We start from the raw sequence: 23,719 nt of genomic DNA, 5'->3' as shown, positions 1-23,719 counted from the left end.
CTGGGCTGAAATACATGGTGCAGCAAGAAAACCGCCCTCTGTCATACCTGACGACAGCGTGGTTCCTGGAGCAGGTTGATCGTTGGTTTGATCTGATGTCATCTCGCCATCCAATTACAGCCCTGAGCAGGCTCAAGATGGAGGAGTACCAAAAGGCCATCACCTTCCTCCAGAACATCGTCCATCTGTTTCGTGGGATAAAGATAGGTCAAAAGGGAGGTTGGAAGCCTGTTCAAACAGGGGGTGATAATGGCAACAACATCAATTTTGGCCATACAAGAGGAGATGCTTACACAAGGACACAGGTTTGTGTTAACGTCAAGGTTCACACAAGACTGCCTTGAAAATACATTCAGCTGTGTGAGGTCTAAAAATCCTGTCCCAACTCCAGTGGAATTCCATCATGCACTGAGAATCATATCTGTGGGGCAGTTCCTCACCACCATCAGCTCTGGGAGCTACCAGGAAGACCACAGTAGCTTTTTGGCAGACTTCCTGGACACAGGGGAGCCAAAAATCACTCCATCAGTCAGAGTGGAACAGCTGATGGCGGTGAACAGAGCAGCAGCACCTGACCTCACAAAAACTGAGAAATGTATTCTCTTCCATCTTGCAGGCTACATCGTCCACAAAATCATCAAGTTTGCCAGCATCTGTGAAAAATGCAAAATTGCAACAGAGCACCATGATGAGAGTCCTTCTGGTGACAACAGCTTGTTAGTGGACTTGAAAGACTTCAAGGCAGGTGCTCTTTGTCGTCCCTCCCAAGAAGCCTTTGACTTCATTCACCAAATAGAGGAACTATTTAGGACCAAGACTGGTTCCTCCCTCATGCAGCTCCCCAACGCAGTGGGTGTCTTGGAGAAAGAAGCTCAGGCCCTCTCCAGCAGGCTTCCGTCATGCTGTGGAGTACAACAAAAACTCGTAAAAAGATTAATACGGCTGAGGCTGAGAATTGAGGCAAAACAAATCAGAAATGACAGAAAAAAAATAAAATTAAAAGATGGCCATTTTGGAAGCAAGAGCCAATCCAAAAAGGTGAAAAGGAACAACAGCAGCCAAGCTACCACATCCAGCAACCCCCAAACAGATCCACAGCTGCAATCATTTCCATTAGCCGTTGCAATGGAAATATTTGGACTAAACATTGCTCTTCCACCTGCCAGCACCCAGCTAACATCACTGCCCCTCCACCCGTAACATCACTGCCCCTCCACCCGTAACATCACTGCCCCTCCACCTGCCAACATCACTGCCCTCCACCTGCCAGCACCCAGCCAGAGGAGCGCAAACAACAAAAACAAGCAAGGTGTCCCGTCATGTACCTGGAAGTTTGGGTTGGCAAAATGGAGTAAGAGAGGGACTTGAAAAACCTTGGTGGCTCTCTACTCCTGTTGTTACAGTTGTCTTGGTTACAGCTCTCACATGTTTTTTTGTTGCCATTTCCACATCTTTAGAAAATATGAAATAAAAAATTGAAGTGAAATCAACCTCTTCTCTGGAGAACAAACTTTGATTTCTCTGTCTTGTGAGTTTGCAGTCTTGCTCCTCCACCTGTAACATCACTGCCCCTCCACCTGCCATACAGTAGGTTACTAACAAGATTACTTATATAATACAGTGATAGAATACATGTTTAGTATGCTTACTTATATAAAACAGTAGTATTAAACTTACCTTGTGTTTTCACACTCACTTAAGTTCCTCTCCCTTTGCCATCAATCCAAAATCAGCTGAGCTGCAACATTATACAGACAGGTAATAATCAACATAATCACAAGGACACAATATGGCTCTGCTAAAAACACTCACTCTTACACGCACCAAAGTTATATGTATCTAATATTTAACTCCCTCCACCCCCGCATACAATCCCGTTTAGAAGCCCCTCTTCTCTAATTCAACAACGTTGGACCAAATGACATTAAGAGAACGGAATTTACAATTAAAAGGCTGTTCAACGTCTGTTGCTAACTTGATTCGGTATCCTAGCTTAATCTGTTATCTGTAAACGTTCCCTAAATCTACTGATTTAGGGATAATCCACTGACATCCTTTAATACACATGTTAATTTGAATCAGATGTACTGATAATATCCGCAATATAAATCTTTAAACTTCTTCTTACCTTTAAAAGTCCGTCACGAACGGTTATTATGCTGCAACTCCACAGCTCTGCTAGCCTTGGCGCTAACTTCCGGGGAACGAATGAGAGGCTCCACGATCCGCCATTGCTGTAAAAAAGTGGTCCATTGGAGTGAACGGAGATGTCGTAACTCTTCTATTATACGGCTCTGGGCGGGGTGTATGGATATCCTAATGACACAAACAGCATCATCTGCTGGACAACTACAATAAGTACAAATACAAATCTGCACTCGACTAAATATAATTAAAAAACTTCATACTAATTAAATGCATGAATGTTTTTAAATATGTGGTATAACAAGTCATATTTTCTATTAGTGTATTTAAGTTCATTATTTAATATTTGTTTTAATTGATATATTAGTTTATTTAAGTATATTATTTAATATTTGTTTTAATTGATTATTCATTTAGTTAGTTCTGTGCATACTCATATCTAGTCCATATATTTCAAATGATACATTGCACTGCATTTCATAGAATGATAGAAAAAGCATTTATTATTTACAACGTTTATCATATAACAGAACAATCATTAAGATAACAGAACCGAAAAAGCAAATACAGTAAATATAAAAACCAAACCAAGTATACAAAAAACATATCTATACAAAAGTGAAAGGCTTTGCTGATGCAAACATTCAACCGCGCTCTTCAAAACAGGCATGAACCTTAAGGTTTTCTTTGTCAATGCACTGCTCAAAAAACATTAAATAGTCCGACTCAAATTTGAACCTGAACATAAATGGGTCCATCCTGTCTTCCCAGCTGTCTTCGTCCCGCAGGTTGCTGGCTTCACCAAGGTTATGGAGAGCTGCTTCTCTGTCCAGTGGGGCCATGGAAATAATTTGTGGCAGGATGACTTTATCTCCCATATTCTTTGCAGAGCACCACTGAGATGCCGCCATAGCACTACTTATAAAGGGGTGCTTCTCCTACAGCAGTGGTTCTCAAACTTTTTCTGTCATTCCCCACTTTGAACAGGTGGGCCTTTCAAGCCCCACCTGTTCCTCTTAAGCTTCATTTTTCAAGCTTAAAATTGTCAAATGTATCGTTCTATAACAGTCTCCAACCTTTTTTAGGATGAGAGCTACTTTCAAAAACTAAAACGAAAAAAATAGCTACTTTTACTCCTCTTTTTTGTTGCACATTTTAACATTATTATATGCTACCTTTAACCTTTGTGTGCTGCAACTGACAGTGGCTGACAGTTAACAATAGTTTGCAGCTCTTTTTGGTAGCAATACATGTATGTATGTAGTGCTTATATGCTTATAGATGCAGTATATTTACAGTGCATATTTAAGGCTATTTCTGCTGTACACCAGTATAAAGGTAATACCTCAGTTTTCTACTTGTTTACTTTTACCCTTTACTAGTATTTTAAATATGTATCTTTCTACCTTGCTTGTGCATCACTTTCCTTTGGGATAAATAAAGTACCTATATATACATATGTATGTTGTCTGTTCACATGCATTTTGTTTGTTGTTCAAGTTATGCCCTAACATTGGCTTTTACCTTTATGTTTCACCGTTGCATGATTTTGTATGTGGTTAATCACCAAATGCCTTTCTGCAGTCTTATAAGAGCAGAATGGGCACTGATAAAAAGGTGAATCGGCAGACTGTAGGGGCACAGGTTCTTCTCCCTCAGTAAGAATGGTATGGTGTCTGAGGAAGAACACAACATGGAATACATTCAAATCAGAGTCTACATGTATCAAATGTTGTTATTTCTTTAAGCAGATCGATTCAGTTGGTTTGTAAGAATTTAAAAACACATCAAGATGAACAATGTAGATATTCTACATCTATGGATTCTTACGAACACTTCAAGACCAAGCATGCTGCGCTAATGTATTGGTACGGCCATACAGACAACTTACAAGGTAGGAACTTGGCAGCGAATGTCTACTGGGTTGCATAATACATAATGTATTACCTTCGGTCGTTCCCTTCCATGATAATGATGATGTATAATCGTCTTCAAATGTAATAACGCGGACAAACAGACCAACTAGGTGATCACATGGTTCTTCTTCTTCTTCTTCTTCTTCTTCTTCTTCTTCTTCTTCTTCTTCTTCTTCTTCTTCTTCTTCTTCTTCTTGGCGGTAGGGAAACAGCTGATGTGTAATGTGGACTCACAAGGCGGGGTCGCGGAATGGGGCGGAGGAGGGGTCGGACGTCCGACCCCGCCTTTTATCCAACCCCGCCCCATTCCGCGTTCCGCAGCGAGGACCTTCTCTTCCGTTTCGCTTCTCATGCACTGATTCGCTAGCTGAACAGCCAATCAGAGTGATTTATTTGGCCGAAGGCCTTTAGCCGACAGCCTCCCCGGAAGGTGTCGGCACGGCCTAAAAGACATAACGGTGCGGGACACACCAAGACACACCAATCTGAGTAGGGCGACACAACGCTCATCGACGGTCCGACATCTATCGACGCTGAAAATCGGCTTGGTGTGTAAGGACCTTTACTCAGATGAGTTTCTTGTCAGAAAGCTATGTCAACCTTTAGTTGTTGTAACCTTTTATTTGGGTTATTAACTCCTTTTACATTCCAAGATACAAACTTGGTAGGGTTGTTGATCATCCTAGTGGATTTACCTGCCATATAAACCTATAAGAAAAACGAGGGGAGCAGCAGAGAGCAGGAACATAACAAATAAAATAAATATATATATTTTATATTAATAAAAAATAAAACCTCGGACTCTAAACCTGTAAACTCTTACCCTTGTGTGATAACTCACTTTGTGCTTGTTTTGCTCTGCACTACACTACAAGCTCTGACACCACAAGAGAGAGAAAAAAGGATTTCGCAATGAAAAGTAGTAACATGGACTTGCTAAACCATTGCTTCCCGGGTAACAAAGTGACAATGTGGGGAAACCATCTTAAACTATTGGCCACGAACAATCGTCCTTAGCAACAGAAAAAGATAATCAATACAAAATAAATAGGCGGACAAAAAGTAGGAACAGCCCAATAGCCTAAATCAAAAAGTCACCTGATAAGGCGAGCAATATATATATATATCAACTCTCATAACGCCGTAACAGCCGACCGGACAGCTGTATTTTGAACCTAACTGCCGGTAAGGGAGACCCGTCATACTGTACATTAGATGATACAATGTTCAGGTTTAGTGTTTATAAAATGGGATTATCCTGTAAAGACAATGTTCCGGCCGATAATGGAACATTTATATTATTATGTCATATTCTGATAATGAAGTTATAGTTGATAAACTCTTGGAGCATAATACAAATTGCTTTTATTGACTTATCAAGCGCTGCATTCAACACTCAGATACAGTCGGTAGTGGAATGCAATTTTAAAGTGGGTTTGAAAACACAATCGTAATTTGCAATACTAACTTTCAGATGTAGATAAAAATGAATAAAACATGAGATTGGGAGCATATCGCAGGCAGAAGAAGATACAGAATGTTTCTCATAATAAAATGTGTCCTTGAACAAGAGATCACCAGCGAACTAGTGCTCACTTCTAATAATTGTTCACAAAATAAGTAAGGGGTATAATTCCAAATGATATTTAGTATAAATATTGGAGGTTTAGGATTTCATTTGGTAAAAATAAATAAAAGTGTGAACCAAAGCGTGATAATGATAAAAACAGATGTCCACACTGTTGATCTCAACAAAGCAAAGTGCTTTTGTAAAATGCGACTGATCTGACTGAAGTCCACGGAGGCTGTTTGTGTGTACAGCATGATGACCGTCACTCAGCTGAATGTTTACTCTTTCTCAACTTCTTCGCTTTTTGGCTGACTGCCCTCAACAATTATTAACTGGTCCTGATCTGAACTGTAACCCTTTTGGCTTCATTATTTCATTCCTGACGAAATGTGCGTGAGATATCTTGGTTTTTTTCTCCTGGTTTGGAATCCACAAGTGCTGCATGGTAAGGAAATTCAACTCTGTTACTTAGAAACTTCTGAATTTGTCTGGATGTATATTATTTGACAGTTATGTGTCGTTATATTTCAGCACAAAGTGCAGCTCAGCCTTGTTCTGCTCCCAGTCTGGATGGCGGGTTTTTTTCCACTGGACAATCAGCTTATAATCATGAAGCCACGCTCAGTTATGCCTGTCATGACGGACTCAAACCAGCAGTGAAGGGCCGGTCGGGGACCAGCAGGTGTCAAAATGGCAATTGGTCTCCTAAACCCCAATGTATAGGTACGTTTTCTAAAGTTTTTCTGGTGGTTTGTTTAAATGAGCCACTCTACGTTGTGTTTTTTAGTGTACGGTGTTATACTTTTCTTTTTTTCTATTATCCCTTTTGGAAAATCCTTTCAGTTCTGCCCAAAGATTTATTTTCATTTCATTCTGATTGGGATTTAAAGGATAATGTCTTGCTTTTGTACCTGTATGTCACTTACTTGAGAGATTTTTTGTAATGATATATTTGTTGTACATTAGTCAGCTTTTTGTTAAAAGTTTCCATCCATCTTCACCAACAGATATGAATACAAACACCAACACAACCCGGCGGCACACACATATTTTAGCATAACATTTAAAGGGTTGGCAAAGATTGCTTTTTATTTCATTTCTGAATGATGCTGGTTCATTTTGTGCTGAACTTATTTAATGTCAAACAATGAAATAAATATCTGAGTTCTGGTTACATTTTACAATAATGTTTGGTTTAAATTGTGTTGTGTTCAAAAGCTGTTACCATTCATGGTGTTCGCGGGTCACTGTTGACTCATGATTTATCTCAGTCCAAAACACACACAAAAAATGACTATCATCCAATATTATTTTAACTACATCATAACTAACTTATAATGCATTCATACCCGTACAATCCTGTTGTAATTTAATGTTATGGCCCCAAACACATCACACCACATATTGCACACGTGCATATGTGTGTTCAGGTTCAAGTGTTAGTGCACATATTCTTTGAGAAAGGTGGAGTTCCCGTGGGGGAGGGGCAGAGGGAGGGGAGACCAGGTGCATGTTGCAAAAAAATATTGTTACAGTTGATGAAGGGGGGTGGGGGAGGGGTGTCTAAAGTCAAAGATGAATCTTGATTGGGCCAAATTTGACCTCGAGTGACCCAAACAGGCCCAGACCCGAACACCAATTTATACACTTTTTTTTTAGAGACCTTCAGACTTGGCAAAAATGGTCAAAATCTGTTTTGTAGTGTTTATATACTTGTTGTGGAGGATATCAATTGTTCCGATAAAAAAAACTAAAGCGTAGTTATTATATAATTTTAACTTGAAACGGGTCACGGGAGACCCAAACACAACATAAGGGTTGATACAACCGTAGAGATATTGTTCACTCAAATAATGGCATTTTAAAAATGAAAAGACTGTCAAGAAGGTATCATTTTTTCTTAATTGTTGATCTTGAAAAAGTATTTGGGGTTCCTAACGTCCACTGAATAAAGGACAATGCATAGGAGCTGTCGTGTGCTGCACTTTATTTCAAATGTTATTAATTTATTTTTCAACTCAGATGAAAAAGCCTGTGTGCCACTGACTATCCCAAATGGAAACTATGATGCAAGCACAGATGGTTGGTATGGAGAGAGAGACAGAATCTGGGTAAGATGTGACGACGGATATGAACCCAAAGACCGTGGCACCACAGCGCAGTGTATGAACGGAGCATGGTCCTCTGTACCAATCTGTGAAAGTAAGTAAGTCAGTCAAAAAAAACAACAGTTGTCAGAATCAAATCCTTGTCTAAATCTTAAAATCAATGTCACCAACTCTAAGAATCATAGAACTATACATCGAGACACTTTTTCCTTGCTATCTCTTGTTTATTTCTTCATTTTCAGAGAGTACCGAATCATGTGGTGATCCCCCTAAAATCCCCCATGCAGTCATCATTGTTAAGGGATGCCAGGAGGTGTTTGCTGTAAACTCACAACTGCAATATCAATGTGAAGATGGATATACTGCAGAGGGAGAAGACAACAAAACAATCATTTGCATCTCAGGAAACTGGGCTGAAGGCCCAACGTGCAGTAAGTTGACAATTTATTGAGAAATGCGCCAATAAGAACACTTTTCATTAGTTCTGTGTCATTATGGATTGGTGAATTATAAGATGTTACAAATGACCCTTGTCCAAAATTAAATGGCTTCCATGGTCTAAATTAACCAAATATGGCAGAATTTAAGGTGAAGTCAACTACTGATTCAACAATAATTAGAAATAACAATAAAATAAACTTGATGCATGGCCATTTCAAATAGTGAAAAGCATTAGAAAATGTCTCTACTAGACTATGAAACAAATATTTAAATACATTCAAAATACACTTTATGTAGAAATATTACTGAACACAAAACACTTCAATTGTTAGAAGAAAACAACATTCTTATTAAGCAAGTCATGGTCCTCTCTGAAGAACCAGCACCTTACCGTGGTAGAGAGGTTTGTGTGCCCTGATGAACCTGGGGGCTGTGTTGCCTGGAACCTTGTGTTCCTGGTAGGGTCTCCCATGGCAAATTGGTCTCAGGCAAGGGGTCAGACTAAAATTGGTTCAAAGACCACATGAAAGACGACACAAGAAGTGAGGATACCCGGCCCGGAGGAAGCCCGGGGTCCCCTTCTGGAGCCAGGCCCAGAAGGAGGACTCGTCGGCGAGCGTCTGGTGGCCGGGCTTGCCACGGAGCCCGGCCGGGCACAGCCCGAAAAGGCAACGTGGGCAACACCTCCGCTTCTCCGTCCCGCGGGCCCACCACCTACGGGAAACAGCGATGGGGTCGGGTGCGCTGCCAGAAGGGTGGCAGTGAAAGCAGAGGGTCTTCCCTTGGGGACGTGGAACGTCACCTCTCTGGGGGGGAAGGAGCCGGAGCTTGTGCGGGAGGTGGAGCGTTACCAGTTGGATCTGGTTGGGCTCGCCTCTACGCACAGCGTCGGCTCTGGAACCTTACTTCTGGATAGGGGTTGGACTCTATTCTTCTCCGGAGTTGCTCAAGGTGTGAGGCGCCGGGCGGGTGTGGGGATACTCACAAGCCCCCGGTTGGGTGCCTCTTTGTTGGAGTTTACCCCAGTGGACGAGAGGGTCGCCTCCCTACGCCTGCGGGTTATGGGGGGGAAAACTCTGACTGTTGTGTGTGCTTATGCACCCAACAGCAGTTCAGAGTATTCGGCCTTCTTGGCGACCCTGGAAAGAGTCCTGTATAGGGCTCCTGAAGGGGACTCTTGAATTTTGCCGGGAGACTTCAACGCACATGTGGGCAATGATGGAGACATTTGGAGGGGCGTGATTGGTAGGAACGGCCCCCCTGTATGAGTATGGGGTGAGGGGGTCTCTACTCAGGGCCATCCAATCTCTGTACTCCCAAAGCGAGAGCTGTGTCTGGGTCCTCGGCAGTAAGTCGTCGATAATGGAAAATGTATATTATTATGTTATATTCTGATAATTAAGTTATAGCCAAATTGCTTATATTGACTTATCAAGCGCTGCATTCAACACTCAGATACAGTCGGTAGTGGAATCCAATTTTAAAGTTGGTTTGAAAACACAATCGTAATTTGCAATACTAACTTTCAGATGTAGATAAAAATGAATAAACATAAGAATGGGAGCATATCGCAGGCAGAAGAAGATACAGAATGTTTGTGTGAACCAAAGCGTGATAATGATAAAAACAGATGTCCACACTGTTGATCTCAACAAAGCAAAGTGCTTTTGTAAAATGCGACTGATCTGACTGAAGTCCACGGAGGCTGTTTGTGTGTACAGCATGATGACCGTAACTCAGCTGAATGTTTACTCTTTCTCAACTTCTTTGCTTTTTGGCTGACTGCCCTCAACAATTATTAACTGGTCCTGATCTTAACTGAAACCCTTTTGGCTTCATTATTTCATTCCTGACGAAATGTGCGTGAGATATCTTGTTTTTTTCTCCTGGTTTGGAATCCACAAGGGCTGCATGGTAAGGAAATTCAACTCTGTTACTTATGGCGCGTTTCCACTGCAGCGGGTAGCTCGCTTTAAGCGTGCCGAGCCGTGCGGGGCCCGTTTTTGGTTGCGTTTCCACTTGGCCTAGTTTTGGCCCGGGGCTACCGGTTAGTAAAAACCATGAATTAATGCTTTGACAAGTCTGCAGACGAAAAACCCTTTTAAAATGCGTGTTTTCTAAATGGAGCTTGGCTAAGCTAACGTTATATATGCTCCGACTGTCCACACTCACAACAACGGCCTATACAGACATAAATAAACCAGCGACTGTATTCGCCATGACACAGGCAGTCTGTGGTTTGTACTTGTTTAACTTTTGTCTAGTTTCTGAACAGATATGAAGAGCTGTGAGCTCTGAGTGCTAACAGCTAACGGCTGTGTTGTTTTTCTGGGACTCTCATTGAAGATGACGTCAGGGCTCCGCCTACACTGCGTTACTATAGTAACTGCCCCAGTTCCTAAACTGTAATGGAAACGCAGCATTAAAGTGAGCCGGGCCTAATAAGGCCTAACCAAACCGAGCGAGGCCTGCAGTGGAAACGCGCCATTAGAAACTTCTGAATTTGTCTGGATGTATATTATTTGACAGTTATGTTTGTCGTTATATTTCAGCACAAATTGAAGCTCAGCCTTGTCCTGCTCCCAGTCTGAATGGCGGGTTTTTTTTCCCCTGGACAATCAGCTTATAATCATGAAGCCACGCTCAGTTATGCCTGTCATGACGGACTCAAACCAGCAGTGAAGGGCTGGTGGGGGACCAGCAGGTGTCAAAATGGCAATTGGTCTCCTAAACCCCAATGTATAGGTACGTTTCCTATATTATGTCCCCTTGTTTGTTTGATTGAGACACTGTGTCTGTCACCTTTCAGGTATTTTTTCAAACAATAAAAATTACATGAAAGTTCTGATTTAGCTTTAAGATGTTAGTTGCTTTAATAAATCTTTGGAAATAATCAATCATTCATTTAATCCATCAAAATACTTGATATATCCCAGGGGGTAAATTAAGTTTCGTGAAAGTTGCACCATAAAACCACATTTCAACCACTCATCCCGTACCTCTTCTTTTTAATACAGTATGATCTTCTTTTCACAGAGATTACTCAATCATGCGCTGAGCCCCCTAAAATCCCCCATGCAGTCATCATTAATCGGGAATACCAGGAGGTGTTTGTAAATGATTCAACGGTTCAGTATCAATGTGAAGATGGATATGCTGCAGAGGGATCAGACACCAAAACAATCACTTGCATCTCAGGCAACTGGACTGAAGGCCCAACGTGCAGTAAGTAGACAATTTACTGAGATTAAAATACTTTTTATGAAATGCAGAAGGAAACAGTTGACCTCTCTCTTAACACCTCCCTTGACAGCAACTGTCCAAAGAGAGCATAACAACCCTAGCTCTGTAACTAGCTCAACTAGCTCAACTAGCTCAAGCTCTGAATGTCTCCAAAAAACAGCCCAATTCATTCCCAAGATATAGATTGAATTAAAACTATTTGATAATCATTGAACAATTAATTCCATTTAAGTAAAACAGTAGTAATAATAGGCTTTGACAGTATTAAATAGCCTCTTTTTTATTTAAGTTAACAACTGTGAAGCATACCCAAGCGTTCCAAAAAAACTGCAGCACAAGTAGCAGAGCTATGCGAAGATAAGGTCCACTAAAGCATCAAAAGACGCTGTCAAGCCTTTGTGATCACGCTCTGTATAATGTGCGCTACACAGATGCTCCTATTTCCTGCTGCTATCATAATGCAAGCAGTAACTATTTCTACAGTAAAAACCTTGTCTTCCACTCCTGTGAAACTTCAATTAACTGGCTCCTACATCACAAAGCAAAATGCCTTTCCTTCCTTCTTTTATTTAGTTGTGCTGTTACTGCTTCCTGATGTCCAGTGGTCTCCAGTCGGTGACATACATGTAGCTTGCCTTTTTACTGCCATACAATTCATGGTAAACATATGAGCTGTAATTATAGGAGGAAGTTGTGAATTGGTATGTGAATAGTTTGTGTAGATTTTTTAAAAACGTTTAGGTTTCCAGATAAATCTCAAGCGTTAACATGTTAATGTTGACCGGCCTGTTTTTTCAATTAAATTACAATGTTAAAAAGCCTCTTTTTGATTTTAGATGCCAACTGTGGAGACTACCCAAGTGTCCCAAACGGAGATGTTGTTGTGCAAGTGAACGGAACATCTTTGAAATACCAATGTAACGAATTGTACACACTAGAGGGTCCAGAAAGTGTGACGTGTCAAAGCAATGGCAAGTGGACAGAACCACCATCCTGCAAAGGTATAAACAAGTCATAACAACAAGTTTTTGTTCCTAAAGATATATCACCGACATATATTACCCGAGTAATTATACATACGTTTTTCTTTCTGTGCAGCGGCTTTCTGTGTCATAGATCCTGATCTAACAACTATGCGCGATATTAAACTATCTGCAGTTGAATACATAAAGGAAAGACAGCGGAAGTATATTCCGTGTATTTGGATTGATAGGACCCGCCTTGTTCAATGCATTTATGGAAGAACGTATTCTTCCGTCTGTAAGTATATGGAGTCATTTTCACACAGAACAATAATTCAAACTTAAGAACATGAATTGTAATGTCAATACTGTTACACTTTTTTGATATTTGTGTTAAATAGAATTCACCAGAAAGCAGGAAACAGAGTTGGTAAAAAAATATTTTTAAATTATCTCTATTTTTTAGGTCTTAAGGGTTGCAAATAATGTGTAGCTGTAGCCCGACCTTAATAACTTGTAAAAATACAGATTTGTACACATTTTCTTGGACTTTTTTAACACTAGGGTAGCCATGCACACTTTAGTGAATGAGAATTCAGTTAGAGCAGTTTGTGTGAAAGAAATGACGTTCTGAAATATTCACTGCTGTTCTGTTGTTATTGGATTATTTCTAGGTTGTACGAGCTTTGATCATCATTATGTAAGTGCAATTCAGACGTCTCATTATTTTAACTATATTTGATCAGTTTTACATTGTTGAATTAATGTCTGTGCCTTTCCAGAATGGATGCAAATCAGAGGGCCGGATTGAAAACAGAAGCACAGTTTGAAGCATTTGACATATCTCCACCAGAGAAGAGAAACACCCCAACAAAAAAAATATTTGTAAATTATTTTCTTTTAAATCAGCTGTTTTTGTTGTTGTTTTGATCGAACCTATTTACACAATGTTGAAGCAAATTGTTCTTTAAGAGTATTTTTATGTTTCGAACTCTTGATGCACTAATGTCTATAAACACTTTGATTACAAATAAAAGTGAAATGGTCTACAGTAGACTGAATAAACGGTAATTGTTCTTAAACAATCGTATTAACTTGTATTAACACACAGCTTAGTTGAATACTCAATTTTCATTGGTCAACCAGAAGTTGTTGATGTTTTGCTAAGAGACCGCTGCAAATGAGAGCATACCGTGGCCGTTTCTCAATCTCGAGGATGCTGGCTTGGCTTCCAAGTCACTTCCTTCAGAAACGAAGCAAGTATACTTCCAAGCCACGGCTTCGGAAAACGAAGAAGAATGGAACAGGCTAACAAGTGTGCCACTCTCTCTAACGGTTTCAACATAAACTGTACCGAAAATAAATACCTCACGATGTCTATCTAATTATGAACTTGCTTTACTTTCACGGAACACATTTTTGGTGATAACAAAGTAAGATATTTACCAACACATGTTCTACGCCACTACATACTTACATTTAAATGTTTGCTGCGTCGATTCAGCCATTCTCCGCAAGGTTTTTTGAAATTGATCCGTGCGCAAAGCATTGTGGGGATTTTAAGGACGTGAAGTCTACCCATGTGCAGCCTCGAAATTTCCCCCAAACCAAGGACGCGGCCTCGGTGGAATTCCAAGTATGCTGGACATTGGAACGGTCCTGTTGCGCCACTTGATGACGTAGCATCCTTGAAATATTGGCTTGGAAGCCAGTATCCTCGAGATTGAGAAACGGCCCGTAGCTACAAGAGGATCAGGGGACTATGTGCAGTCATATCAATCCACAGAAAGGTCCGGTTAATTTAACGCCAGATGTGCACAACAATCTTTGTTCTCCATCAGATACACCATGCATCATTTTTATATTTGTGTACAGCACAAAGCTTTGGATTCATGATGGCTGAACTGCCCCGAGTAAAGAAAAGAAAAAAAGAGCGCATGAGAAGGCAAGGCAAGGCAAGGCAAGGCAAGTTTATTTATATAGCACTTTTCAACACAAGGCAATTCAAAGTGCTTTACAAAAAATGAAAGAGATTAAGAAAATGGCATTTAAAATCAGTCATTAAAAAGAAAAGCTAATAAAATAAACATTAAAAGAAAAAATACATGGATAAAAGTTAGAGTGCAATTAAACATTAAAAGAAAAAAGTACATGGATAAAAGTTACAGTGCAGTCTAAGATATGAATAGTTCAATTAAAAGCAGCGACAAAAAGAAAAGTCTTCAGCCTGGATTTAAAAGTAGTCAGAGTTGCAGCGGACCTGCAGGTTTCTGGGAGTTTGTTCCAGATATTTGGAGCATAATAACTGAACGCTGCTTTACCGTGTTTAGTTCTGACTCTGGGGACAGAAAGCTGACCAGTCCCTGAAGACCTGAGAGATCTGGATGGTTCATAATTTAGCAGGAGGTCAGAAATGTATTTTGGGCCTAAACCATTCAGTGCTTTATAAACCAGCAGCAGTATTTTGAAATCTATTCTTTGACACACAGGAAGCCAGTGTAAAGACTTCAGAACAGGAGTGATGTGATCCACTTTCTTAGTGTTAGTGAGGACTCGAGCAGCGGCGTTCTGAATCAGCTGCAGCTTCCTAATATATTTTTGAGTGAGACCTGTGAAGACACCATTGCAGTAGTCGAGTCTACTGAAGATAAAAGCATGGACAAGTTTTTCCAAATCTTGCTGTGACATTAGTCTTTTAATCCTAGATATATTCTTTAGGTGATAGTAGGCTGATTTAGTAACTGTTTTAATGTGACTGTTGAAACTCAGGTCAGAGTCCATGACTACACCTAGATTTCTGGCTTTATCTGTTGTTTTGAACATTGCACACTGAAGCTCAGCGCTAACTTTTATACGTTCTGCCTTGGCTCCAAAAACCATTACCTCAGTTTTATCTTTGAGAAGGAAAGATTTTAAATGAGAATCAGAGAAATGAACAGAAGATAGACAGGAAGTAAACACTAAAGAGAACAGAGGAAGAAGACGGACAGGAAGTAAACACTAAAGAGAACAGAGGAAGAAGACGGACAGGAAGTAAACACTAAAGGGGAACAGCAGAAGAAGACTGTGGCGCAGTGGCCTAGTGCGTTGGTGTTCGGATCAAGTCCTCCAACTCATACGACCAAATACTGTAGGTCGATTGTTCAAGCGCTTAATACGACCTATAATCACATTTTAAAGTTTTCGCCCTCTAGTGCTCCCGTTAACTGCAAACGTTACAGAGGGTCGTTTATTCACAAATAACCCTCTCTGGAAAATCCTATATTGTAGGATAGTTTGGCCATTAAAATGCTTTTTTATTAGATTTCTAGCGAGAAATGTATATTGTACTTTTATAATCTACGTCCAGTGGATGTGTAGCATTTTAATGGCCAAACTATTCCACAATTTAGGATTTTCCAGAGAGGGTTATTTGTGAATATACGACCCTCAGGAGCATGTTGTTTCTTACACGACCACTAGAGGTGCTACACTTTAAAACGTGACTCTGGGTCGTAATAAGCTGCTGAACAATCGACCTATATGGTCGTTTTTTGTAGGAGGACAGGCTGGTACTTTTATCCTCTCTTGTGTAGCCTGTAATGCAACCTGGGGGTCGGGGTTCATAAAGAGGTCTTAAAGGTGGGGTAGGTAAGTTTGAGAAACCGGCTCGAGATACACTTTTTGTTATATTCCATGGAATGCTCTTAACATCCCGATAGCAATGAATATCTTAAGTGCTTTGACAATAAATCCATAACAAAATGTCATCTCTGGAAGCTGTGGCGCTGTAAAAAGCACGACGACCAATCATCTGAGCCGGCCCGGCTAAAGTAACTGGATGGCCTACCTGCCTGTCAGCCTTCCATCTGGGCACAAACTTATCTCGTGCCCTCATTGGTCATGTGCGCGTTCGTGTGTGTTGGAGGAGGGGCTCTGTAAGGAAGGGGCAGATTTGTTCCGCCTGTGTATTTTCAAATTCTAGCGCACTCGAGCTGGTTTCTCCAAAATGACCTACCCCACCTTTAAGATAAATCTGAGAGGTCATGTTGCTCATTTTTGGGGAGTTTTCTCAAAGGGAATACACATTTTCTCATGAGATTTTAAGCCTTTTATTACTCGATAGAATCGACAGTGTGTGTGAGTGGGAGTCAGTTTGAACACACACACACACACACACACACACACACACACACACACACACACACACACACACACACACACACACACACACACACACACACACACGTCACACACACAGGATCAGAAGGGATAATCCTGCAGATCTTCCAGGATGCCATCTGTAGTTTGAACAAAGTTTATTTTCTGTTACATCGCTAGGGGGCGCTGTGGGTTTGTTTACAAATCACATCATTGATTCACTTTAATGTGAGACACACACAGCGACATGTACAAGGGTTATCCAACTATACGCACAACATAAACTTTATTTCTAATTAAAGAAAACACTACAACAAAGGGGGAACATTTTTAGAAGAAAAGTTATGTTGATAACTCAATACTTTTAAAAAGTAAGATTAAACAAGATGTTTTTATTGACAACAGACAGTATAGGAAGTCCCCAAATCCAACTTTGTAAACAAAATAGCAACAGACTCTCAAAGGAGTAACCCGGTTCAAAGTGACACACTTTAAGATCCTTCTCTCGTTTCCTGTCCTCTGTTGTTTCCTTTCCTTCTCCTTAAAGGAAACTACAGTCACTGCTTTATATTCGGTGTATTTTGAGTCACCTCTCTATTGTTTACTGTCATGTATTCACTTGTTTTATGTTTATTGACATCTCCTTTTTCCTCATGTCTCTTGTTTCCTTTCCTCTCCTTAAGGAAAGTGTATTTTTGGTGTACTTTACAAACCAGTCTCTAGTTTACATTTGGTTTCATTTAGCATCCTCTTTGTGGTCTAACTAACCACATTAAAGCTTAAATACCCCAATAAGTACTTCTTAAAGTAAGTGGTGTTGATTATTCCTGGGAGAATATGTGGGTTTTTCCGATATTGAAACCTTATCACCACAAAACAAACATCCCAGATGTATCCATACTCTCCTCCTCGCCTCCTTCCCTTCTTAATTTCCTCTCCTCACTTCAGTTTCCTCTCCTTGTCAAACGGAGAAACGGTGAAGCGACGGAGGAGGAAATGAAGGAGAGAGATTATCTGCTGCTGCCACTTTCTGTAGATCCCTGCTCTGCTGAGTCACCACGTCTCACACTCTATATACACACACACACACACACACACACACACACACACACACACACACACACACACACACACACAACCACACACACACACACACACACACACACACACACACACACACACACGACACACACACACACACACACACACACACACACACACACACACACCATGTATATATCACTTCAGGGGACATTACATTGACTTACATGCCTTTCCAGGAGACTTAACCTAACCTTAACCATAACCAACACATGCCTAAACCTAACCAAGTCTTCACCCTAAAATTAATGATTCCCCTCATGGGGACCTCCATTTTGTCCCCATAAGGGAGGCGAGTCCCCACACGTGACTATGAAAACAGATGTAGGTCCCCACAAGTATAGTAATGCTAGGACACACACACACACCACACTGGGATAATCTGAATTAACACTTTCAGTCACCACGTCTCGCCCTCCTCACGCAGATACACACCAGACTTCATATCCACGACTCAAGCTCTCACACACACACACACACACACACACACACACACACACACACACTGGGATAATCTGAATTAACACTTTCAGTCACCACGTCTCGCCCTCCTCACGCAGATACACACCAGACTTCATATCCACGACTCAAGCTCTCACACACACACACACACACACACACACACACACACACACACACACACACACACACACACACACACACACACTGGGTTAACACTTTCAAAAGCCTCTGTCGTTCATGATGGCCCTCGTCGATCTTGTCTTTTAGGGTTTATAGAGTCATGACTTGAACGTAAGATATCTCTTCAAATGCACACTGTATCATAACCTCATCATTTATTCTTTGCCAGCTGGTCCTGCTTTAGTTTCTCGGCTTTCCGTTTCTTGTTCAGAGCGATTTCAGCCAACTGCAGACTGTGGGCCATTTCCCTGTAGAGATGTAAAAGGATGAAGTCAAAAGTCTAGTCTTTGTTTTTATATTTGAGCATCAACATATTTGATCTATCTGCCTTTTTTCAAAGAAATAATCTCAATGCAAGTTTTGAGAGTCTGCGCACATGCTAACTTTAGCAATACCTCGCTTTTCTTATTCTGTTTTGACACTGACAAGTCTTTTTTCTTATATTTCAGTATACAAATATATGGTCTCTCTGTCTGTGCAAATGCCAACTTTAGAAATAACTTGCTTCTTTGATTCTGACACCAACGCCTGATATTTACTGATCTGTTTGTGCAGCAATAAGACAAATCAGACCATACAGATAAGCAATTTAATAAGAAGCAAGGGACTTTTTTCCACCAACATTTGAACGCAGTCAACACTCAGATGTTATGCCAAGAAATAATTAGTGTATAAATTGTGTTATTGTTCTAACAGTTCCTATTCTGAAAAAGTAATAGACCTATTGTGCATACTGAAATGAAAGCTTTATTTAACTGCATCAAAGAAGGCAAGGAAGGTTATACTTTAGAGGGCAGTTCACATCGGACGCGATACGAATATTCGCTTCGCTCTAATCGCTCGAGTTTCACCGCGGCTGCCAGCTGTGTTTACTCGCATCATTCAAACAAGACGCGCTGGCTCGGGAGCTACAACTACAACAAAATGAACATATTTTACCGTGATTAAATTGTAATACACGTTTCAAAATGATGCCGAAGTAACAACATACTGATACCGGTTAGTAAAAACCATGAATTAATGCTTGACAAGTCTGCAGACAGACGGTAGGCGAAAAACCTTTTAAAATGCGTGTTTTCTGAATGGAGATCGGGTCGACCAGGCTAAGCTAACGTTGTATATGCTCACTCCACACTCACAACAACGGCCTATACAGACATAAATAAACCAGCGACTGTATTCGCCATGACACAGACAGTCTGTGGTTTGTACTTGTTTAACTTCTGTACAGTTTCTGAACAGATATGAGGAGCTGTGATCTCTGTGTGCTAACAGCTAATGGCTGATGTTTTCTGGTTCAACGTCAGTAACGGCAGGCTGAGATCCTCACCGCTGATTGGCTTCCGCGAGAACGCGTCACGTGAATTTGACGCTCAAGTTGAAAAGATGTAACTCTCGCGTTTGACGCGGCACAGTTCAATCGCCTCAATCGCGTGATTCGCGCCGCGTCCACCGCTTCATGCTCGCCGTCGGAGCGAATTCGCGTCTGTCCGCGTCTCTGCATTGACTTTACATGTAATCACGCCGCCCCCAAACATCGCATCGCGTCCGGTGTGAACGCAGCATTAGTCTGTAAATAAGTTATTTAACGTGTGTTCTGTTTGGTTTGTGTGTTGAAAGATTTGTGCAATTTAGTATTTTTATTCTATAGCTTATATGTCTTTTTATTTATTAATGTACGTTTCCTACTACTTTTTATATTCATGTTTATTTTCTGATATTGTTATTTAATTTGTGTAGTTATTTTGATTATACATATAGTTCTACTTGTGTGTTGGAGAAATGTGTGTATGTCTAGAACCGCCACTGCTCAAACGTCTAGCAGATGAGATCGAGATGAGATTACAAGGGGAATTTCTGGGGGATGATTTGCTATCTTGTAGGACAGTAAAGCAGATGATGTGTTATGGTAGGAAAGAGTGAAAAATATTAAGAGCATGAGGAATAGACTTTATTCCTACCTGCTTTTGACCTCTGGAGGAACAGGAAGAGGTTTGTTGAATCCTTCTTTCCCTACGAGCCAGTACGTCTCCTCGACTCCTTTACCCTGACAAAAAGAGACACATAGAGGCTTTTACAGACTATATTGCTTTAAGAGAAATGTCCCATATCTTTGGCATTTCTCTCAACAAAACCCCTCAAAAAGATTCTAGAGAGACTATTTCCGGTAATTAGAATAGCGATCATCAAACAAATTACAAAGAATTGGCTAAAAGATAACAACTTAATAAACTCACAATGGAATAACTTAGTAAATGAAATCTATGCCATGGAGAAAACAACTTACTTAACACATTAGAAATGCATATCTTTGAGGAAAGGTGGGCAAAAAGGGTCAAGTATCGGACAATATAATGAATGTATACCTGAGTATTAATAATGTATCCGTTCTTTTATTTGTAATATTATTATTACTATTATTTATTTTCGTATTTGTCATCTGTTATGAAGTTAATCTGTACCTAGATGTGTTTATTTTTGTTATGTATGCTTTGTGAATGTTTTCTTAAAATGCAAAAAAAATAAAAATAACAGACTATATTCATCCACATGCAGAAATATCTCTTGTCCGAATGTAATGTCTATTCCAGCGGTTCCAGACCTTCTTCAACTCAGGGCCCACTTAAGAATCTAAAAGATGTTTGCGGCCCACATTCAACCATAAACAATATGGAGGATGAATAAAGTTCTCAGGGTAGTTTTTATTTCAATTAGAAAAGGTGCTGGCCATCAGTAACAAACAGACATTTGTATTACACGGTTTAGTTGAATACTCGATTCTGATTGGTCAATTTAGAACATGTGACACATTGTTAATCCAGTAGTCCAGACCGCTGTCAAGGACTGTAATGACCGTTGCTAAGGAGGATCAAGAAAGAGAAAGGAAAGGAGGTTCAAATAAAAAAATCTTAATAATGAAATGTTTCCACACAAATCATAATGTTTTGCAAATTGTTTGGTGGCCCACTTGCAATGCCTTTGCAGACCACTAGGGGCCGCGGCCCACAGGTTGGGAACCGCTGGTCTATACCTTTATTTCACTCTTTCCTCTTAATTCGATTTTGTAGCCGACATTTAAATCCCGCAGCACCTTGGCTGTGCTCTGGTGGATGTGGATCCTGTAGGCTGACAAATAAGTGACATGATTATGAAATAGCTGCTTGATTTTTAACTCGTAATAAACTGTGTTATTTATTTGTGCTTACGCAGCCCGGTGGACTCCATACGAGACGCAGTGGTGACGGTGTCTCCAAACAGACAGTAGCGAGGCATAGTGAGACCCACAACCCCTGCTACACAGGGACCTGTAACACACATAGATACATCTAAATATGACATTCATAATTACATCCAAATTCATTTAATTTAATGGGTACCAATTGACCTAAATTTACCCAGTCATTTTTAGCATTTCTTTATTTCCCTCCTGCCTCACCTGTGTGCAGTCCTATCCGGATCCTGACAGGAACGTCGGGCATGTGTCTCATTTTGAAAGTTCCCACGGCACTCAGGATGTCCAGCGCCATGTTGGCGATCTCTGCTGCGTGGCGGTCATCGTTACGAACAGGAAGTCCCGACGCCACCATGTACGCATCGCCGATAGTCTCCACCTAGAAGAGATTGTTCATGATTCATGATTGGTGGAACCTGAGTGAGTTCTTTTAGATCCTTTTCTCGTTTCCTGTCCTCTGTTGTTTCCTTTCCTTCTCCTTAAAGGAAACTACAGTCACTGCTTTATATTCGGTGTATTTTAAGTCATCCCTCTATTGTTAACTGTCCAGCATGCACTTGTGTTTTATGTTTATTGACATCTCCTTTTTCTCTAGTTTCCTCACATCTTTTGTTTCCTTTCTTCTCCTTAAGGAAAGTGTATTTTAGGTGAAGGGAAAACTTTACAAACCAGTCTGTAGTTTACATTTTGTTCATTTACCATCATTTTTATATTTGTACTAACCAAATTAAGGCTTAAATACCCCAATAATTACTTGTGTTCTCTGCCAGTGTTATTGCCTTGACTGATTTCCTGTATTCATTTAAAGAGATTGAACCACCTTGTAGACGTCGTGGTTTCCTATGATGGCGTCAAACAGTATGTAGAGGTCGTTGAGCAGGTCCACTACCTCGATGGGCTCGCTGTTGGCGGAGATGGTGGTGAAGCCCACGATGTCGCTGAAGTAAAGCGTCACTTTGTCAAAGTGCTCCGGCTCCACTGTGCCTCCAACCTTCAAAACCTCGGCCACAGACCTGCAGCAGAGAGACACAGTCAACGCATCTGTAGGTGTGTTTTCTGTAGGTTAACTGAAATTATTTATTTAACAGTTTCAATAGCAACATTTCTTTTTACGTTCGTTTTTTTAAAATTAAAAATGACTATTACTAGGTCAAAATACGACTGCCAGAATAACTGCAAGAAGAAATGTGTTGTGGTGGACTCACGGAGGAAGCATCTGGGTGAGCAGCTTCTCCGTCTTCTGCTTCTCGATCTCCAGCTCCTCCGTCCTCTCTCGGATCAGCTCCTCCAGGTTCGAGGAGTACTGCTCCAACATCCGCAGCATCGAGTCGATGATGTTCGTCTTCTTCCCCTTGTTGATGTTCTTAAACTGAGGAAAAAGACAATATATAACAAGTTGAAGTTCAACACCTCAATCCAGTTTAAGAGCCTAATGGTATTTCCTTACTCAAATCATCAGAATGTATTAATATCCGAACAAAATTGACTCTCAAAATGTTTTTTTACCAAAATATTGATCTTAAAATAGAGTTTACCGAGGAAAAAAATAATTTTCATTCAACATTTTCAATCTAAAATGCTGTTTGCTTATGTTAGGATTTGAAAACAATGAAGAATACCTTAAATCTTCATGACGAAGGCCATTCATACATTTTGAGCAGTACATCAAGTTAAAGGGACAGCATTTGGTCGGTTTAATACAAGACAATAACAATTAAAGTTCAACACCTTAATCCAGTTTAAGAGCCTAATGGTATTTCCTTACTCAAATCATCAGAATGTATTAATTTCCGAACAAAATTGACTCAAAATGTTTTTTTACCAAAGGAAAAACTCACCATTTTGAATCTAACATGCTCATTGGTTGATTATTGTATTATTTAGAATTGAAAACAATGTAAAACAGCATGAAGAAAACTTAAACTCTATTAATTCCCCCCAAAATATTGATCTTAAAATAGAGTTTACCGAGGAAAAACCTCAACATTTTCAATCTAAGATGTTATTTGGTTATTTTAGGATATGAAAACCATGTAAAAACATCACGAGGAATACCTGAAATCTTCATTTTGAGCACAGGGGCAGCATTTGGTCGGTTTAATACACTAAATGAGGGCTTTAAATGAAGATTTAATTCACAAAATATTGTCGCCAGCACCAACAGATCAGCTATGTTTAAAAGAAATGTGATCCGTTTCAGTTTAATACCGGCTATTAAA

The 23,719-nt window shown here is 40.3% G+C and overlaps 2 protein-coding genes and 1 long non-coding RNA gene across 4 annotated transcripts in view; 1 reads left to right on the top strand and 2 right to left on the bottom strand.

Annotated features, from left to right (window-relative positions):
- Positions 1–3,639: 3,639 nt before the first annotated feature.
- Positions 3,640–4,251, bottom strand: LOC117560168. The gene is made up of 2 exons (XR_004571122.1): positions 4,093–4,251; positions 3,640–3,821 (listed from the first exon to the last, which is right to left on the bottom strand). It is a non-coding gene; the product is annotated as an uncharacterized LOC117560168 (long non-coding RNA).
- A 1,576-nt stretch (positions 4,252–5,827) lies between these two features.
- On the top strand, positions 5,828–13,467 carry LOC117560167 (complement factor H-related protein 1-like). The gene is made up of 8 exons (XM_034236983.1): positions 5,828–6,076; positions 6,163–6,354; positions 7,654–7,833; positions 7,982–8,170; positions 12,260–12,424; positions 12,522–12,683; positions 13,060–13,085; positions 13,168–13,467. The coding sequence occupies exons 1-8, from the start codon at positions 6,019–6,021 to the stop codon at positions 13,213–13,215; spliced, it is 1,020 nt and encodes a 339-aa protein (XP_034092874.1). The 5' UTR covers positions 5,828–6,018; the 3' UTR covers positions 13,216–13,467.
- A 4,663-nt stretch (positions 13,468–18,130) lies between these two features.
- gc2 (guanylyl cyclase 2) overlaps positions 18,131–23,719 on the bottom strand; it is a 28,904-nt gene continuing 23,315 nt past the window's right edge. For both annotated transcript variants that reach the window (XM_034236973.1, XM_034236974.1), the window contains 7 exons: positions 22,706–22,869; positions 22,321–22,513; positions 21,705–21,879; positions 21,475–21,573; positions 21,300–21,394; positions 20,230–20,315; positions 18,131–18,516 (listed from right to left, as the gene is read on the bottom strand). In XM_034236973.1, the coding sequence (XP_034092864.1) occupies positions 18,420–18,516; positions 20,230–20,315; positions 21,300–21,394; positions 21,475–21,573; positions 21,705–21,879; positions 22,321–22,513; positions 22,706–22,869 (909 nt within the window). In that variant the 3' untranslated portion in view covers positions 18,131–18,419. The remainder of the gene's footprint in view (positions 18,517–20,229; positions 20,316–21,299; positions 21,395–21,474; positions 21,574–21,704; positions 21,880–22,320; positions 22,514–22,705; positions 22,870–23,719) is intronic.

This window comes from Gymnodraco acuticeps, unplaced genomic scaffold, assembly GCF_902827175.1.
Source record: "Gymnodraco acuticeps unplaced genomic scaffold, fGymAcu1.1, whole genome shotgun sequence".
Lineage (NCBI taxonomy): Eukaryota > Metazoa > Chordata > Actinopteri > Perciformes > Bathydraconidae > Gymnodraco > Gymnodraco acuticeps.
Note: the sequence above shows the minus strand (reverse complement) of the source record. Positions and strands in the feature narration are given on the sequence as shown.